The 4866-nt window shown below is 34.3% G+C and overlaps 2 protein-coding genes across 4 annotated transcripts in view; one reads left to right on the top strand and one right to left on the bottom strand.

Annotated features, from left to right (window-relative positions):
• Positions 1-4866, bottom strand: part of LOC106875323 (probable serine/threonine-protein kinase drkC) — a 136013-nt gene that overhangs the window by 93074 nt on the left and 38073 nt on the right. The window lies entirely within an intron of this gene.
• The window catches only part of LOC128249193 (uncharacterized), a 14374-nt gene continuing 12082 nt past the window's right edge, over positions 2575-4866 (top strand). Inside the window, exons 1-2 of one of the 3 annotated variants that reach the window (XR_008265300.1) lie at positions 2575-2758; positions 3612-3781. Coding sequence is in view for 1 of the 3 variants with exons in the window: in XM_052972110.1 (XP_052828070.1) it covers positions 3557-3781 (225 nt within the window). In the remaining 2 variants the exon portion in view is untranslated. Of the gene's footprint in view, positions 2759-3252; positions 3782-4866 lie in introns of those variants that run through there. The other 2 variants (XR_008265299.1, XM_052972110.1) reach the window with 2 other exon arrangements.

Here is a 4866-nt window from a genome sequence, read left to right on the forward strand (position 1 = left end):
TGTGTGTGTGTGTGTGTGTGTGTGTGTGTGTGTGTGTGTGTGTGTGTATAACCATTTTATGCTGACCATATTTTCTCGAAGTATTCATTAGAAGAGAAATTAATAATAAAGGATATTTAATTGCCCTTCTCATAAGTATTGTTATATATAAGGCATATGCCGAATATATTTGCGATGATACAATAGGTATATAGAATACGTTAACATATAGATGAATATTAGCATCCTCAGGGTGTTATTAAACAATGAATCTTCGCTTTGGGACATCACATAAAGAGAAGCTCCTTGAACAGATGTAAGTAGCCAGTGTTTGTCCAAATAGCAAATCTTACTTCAATCTTTCTCTCATATATATCTTCTCTCCTTCTCTATCACTTCTACATTATTTCCTTAATCCATAGAATCATCGCTATGTATTAGCATAGATGATATGTCAGTATTTTTTGCAAGGATGTCATCATCAACCTTGAACTGAGAGAGAAAGAGTGAAGGAGAGAGAAAGAGTGAAGGAGAGAGAGAGAGTGAGAAAGAAAGAGAGAGAGGATTTCAGCTGCCAAGTTCATACTGCAAGATATTGCACTGCAAAAGTTTGCAGTCCTTGTCAGATACTAATTAAAGACTTGGCTACAGTCAAAGTGTAACGAGAAATTAATTTAAATCTTTATTGAAAGGATTAAGGCAAGATGGTATTTCCATATTTGATAGGATTTTTATACATTCGGATTATTGTTGAGTTCACAAATATCATGTTCATGGTTAATACACCAAAACAACAAAGTAATCTAATTTAAATCCACTGGAGTCCATCACATCTGTTTTTTATAGTTAGAGGGAGATTATAATGGATAGTCATCTTTCTTTTAGACATAATATAAAGGCATATTTAAAATGTAAGATTCCATAAGAAGTTTGCTTCTGCACTAAAATATTTGAAAACAAAAGAGAGAAGATCTCATCCCGGAAATCCCCTGTATTAAGGTAGTTTCTAGCTTTCATTAATTTCATTTTTAGATATAAAATTAGATTATCTGCCAGGGTAAAAACCAAACCGGAATTAGTAAAGCTTCATTTTCTCTGCATATATACGCAAGCAGTGACATGTGTTCCAGCATTTGCAAAGATATTTTTTGTCTACGAAAATAAATAAATGTACGTACAAACCATAAGTTGTAATTCATTACTCATAAGAAACAAAAGTGAGAGCAATCAGTTCACTGTTACTTGAAGAGGAGGGAGTCAGAAACGCCATGACCGGAAAGGATGGCAGAAATTCGGAACCAGATGTACTGAAAGGGGAAACGTAATGGAAGCTGAGGGAGATTGTTGAGATAGTCTGTCAGGAATACTTAGGACCTGGTAACGGCGACTTAAAGAGACGGAGCAATGTCAATGTCAGAGGCAAGAGAGGAAGCATAGTGCAAAAGATGCGAGATTCAATGAAGGTAAATCACCGTCTGAAAGCAGTGGGAAAAGTGAGTCATAGAACAGATCCATACAAATGACTGAGTGGTGGGATTGCAAAGAATAAAATAGGTCAGTATGACTGAATTCAAAACCAAAATGGACACTGCGGAAACGAATTAAGTCTCAAAAGAGTACGTTAAGTCTCAAATACCTTAAAGTTGCATCCCTTTATGTCTAGAGGTCTGCAAATTTAAAGCTTTCTATATTAAAATGTTGTCACAAGAGGACAATGTTATTTCCTTCTTTTATATTACATCCAATGTGCAGGTGCAATGGCCCAGTGGTTAGGGCAGGGGACTCGCAGTCATAGGATCGCGGTTTCGATTCACAGATCGGGCGTTGTGAGTGTTTATTGAGCGAAAACACCTAAAGCTCCACAAGGCTCCGGCAGGGGATGGTGGCGAACCCTGCTGTACTCTTTCACCACAACCTTCTCTCACTCTTACTTCCTGTTTCTGTTGTGCCTGTATTTCAAAGGGCCAGCCTTGTCACACTCTGTGTCACGCTGAATCTTCCCCGAGAACTACGTTAAGGGTACACGTGTCTGTGGTGTGCTCAGTCACTTGCACGTTAATCTCACGAGCAGGCTGTTCCGTTGATCGGATCAACTGGAACCCTCGACGTCGTAAGCGAAGGAGTGCCAACAACATTACATCCAATATCTATCAGTTTACTAATTATATGTGGAGATGAATGTAGGATGGGACTGAAACTCAGTGGACAAGTAGCTATTACTACGCATATATTTTAAATATAATACCGCCATACGTGCGTAAATTCTTGTTCCTTAAGCCTCATTCTCTCTCTTCAGTCATTTATTTTTTGTAAAATATCTCGTCAATACTCTTTCCGCAGAGTTAATATTATTTCATATCATTTACCTTTATTTCTTTCTTCTTTACTTGTTATCTATGAATTATATCTGTATGAACATTTATATAATTAACTGCTAAATACACATAAAGAGAGAGATAGTGAATTCGGCATTAAGAACTTCCCAGTTGCATCATTTATGCAACAGTAATTTTCCACTAAATATTGAATGTTTACTTGTTCGCTGGCTTTTATTTATTCACAAGAAATTGCTGCCGTAACTGATTATATCATGTCATATCGTAATATGTAAACAAGCAACACAATAACTAGCTAAGACGTGACAGCGTATATCTACCAAACAAAGGTTGTCAAATTAGAATCAAATCACATTTGACCGCATTTTCCAATGAGTAAGAACATAAACCTGCATTATAACTGGTATCTTTAATCTAAACGCAAAATACAAATTTATATGAAGGTAAGTTGGCTCTAGGTCTATTAACTAAAGTTGTTAGCTAAGGGGCTCATGATACACTTAACGTCATCGTAAATTCGTCCATTTTCCTGTGATAAGAACTACTGCTTTACGCAATATTTGTCTGGTTTAATATATATATATATACGTACACGCATACATATATATATATATATATATATATATATATACATGCATACATATATATACATGCACACATGTATATATATACATATATATATATATATATATATATACACATATACATACATATACCTGTATGTATATATACATAGGTATGCATACACATGCACACACACAGATATATATTTATTCATTTATAATTACATACATCTTTAGGTATGTATGTATGTATGTATGTATTTATGTATTCATATATGTATTTGGTTATGGTCCTATCTTTCAAGAGACTTTAGTAATTGTTTGAAAATCTCTCAATGCAAGTCCATGCGTCAGAAATTGCTGAATAATACCACATGTGTTACTTCTCATTGCACGTTCGTAGCTGTGGATGAAACAGTACGAATGATCATGAGAACGCGCTCTGATTTGGGGACATTGTGATTTATTAGTGTTCAACGTAAATATATTCGCAGTTGGGGTTGAACATCTGTTGTATGAAGACTGAAGTAATGAAAATGTCGGGTTTGTTTAAATGGAAGGATTTTAAGAAGTGCCGAGTAGCATAATCCATTATAGTATTGAGAGAAATCGGAAGAGAGAGAGAGAGAGAGAGAGAGTGAGAGAGTGAGAGAGCGAGAGGGGGGAAACAAATTCTGCATGCAACGTTCTAGAGTATACCCAAGATTAATTAATATGCCATTCAATCAAATAGTCTCTTTCACTGGATACAATCTAGATGTCCGAAAGGACAACGACGCAAGCAGCAGGGTTCCAGATGAGGGTCAATATCCCACTGTGGACTCATACGAACTTTGTGGATTACCAGTAATTGTTTGGAAACTGAAATATTTTGTAGCCGTAAAGAAAAATGCCAATCTTTGGGTGAGTCCGACAGTCTTATGAATACACTTATATTGAATGACTTTTGTCTTCATTTCAGAAAATAATTATTTTTGGAAAGACAATTGTGTAAATACCAGCATCCACTATTGATACTCAAAATAGAATTCAACTGGAAGAACTTTAGAACTTATTACGATTATTTTAGAACTGTGAAAATATTTTAATCAAAGTTATCGAAACGAAGACATTGTAGTAATCGATATTTCACCTAGAACGGTTCAATTTAATAAGTAGTAGCTTTTGTATTGAAAACTATTCATTTGCAAAGATCTTTTCTAGAATAACAAAATAAAACCTAAAACAAACATTTTCTCACGTGAAGCTCTTGAAAACTGAAAACAATAGACTATTCGTAGTTCGATTAGTTTTTGTTTAACATTTATATTTATTCGAAACTGAATAACAATTGTATTCGGCTTCTGTTTTTGAAGGTAATATGAAAATCTATAATTTCAAGCTTTCTTCTATGTTTACGCCTATTTTCTATAAAATATTTTAAGGATGCATACATACGTGTATAATTATTCATGTGTGTATATATATATATATATATATATATATATACTATAATATATATATATATATGCGCGTGTATGTATGTATACAGACATATATATATGTATATGTACCCGCGGGTGTCTGTGTCTGTGTATCTTTTTTATGTGTAAATGTATGTATGTTGTCTATATAGCGAACAGCTTTTCTTTTAGAGAGGCTATAAGACAATACTCTAGCTTCAACATGTTTATTAAATTTTCTAGTATTTAGGTTGAGCTTTTTACATTTCATCAAGAAAGGTAATGTTCTTTAATTTATTATATCTATATTGTCTAGATTTGCAAATCCACATTATCAGGATAACATCTCCTCAGAATACATTTAACAGATATAGAAGTGGAGGAGATGGAGGAGATACGCCTTTAACGATTCACACCAGGATGATGAGACTATTAAAGCTTACAATAGTTTATTATACTGCTTTCAGGGATTCACACAATTTGGTGCACATACACACGCGCGCACGTGCGCGGATTGCACATAGGTGTATATATATATATATATAT

The sequence above is a fragment of the Octopus bimaculoides genome, chromosome 12 (genome assembly GCF_001194135.2).
Source record: "Octopus bimaculoides isolate UCB-OBI-ISO-001 chromosome 12, ASM119413v2, whole genome shotgun sequence".
In the NCBI taxonomy this organism is placed as follows: Eukaryota; Metazoa; Mollusca; class Cephalopoda; order Octopoda; family Octopodidae; genus Octopus; species Octopus bimaculoides.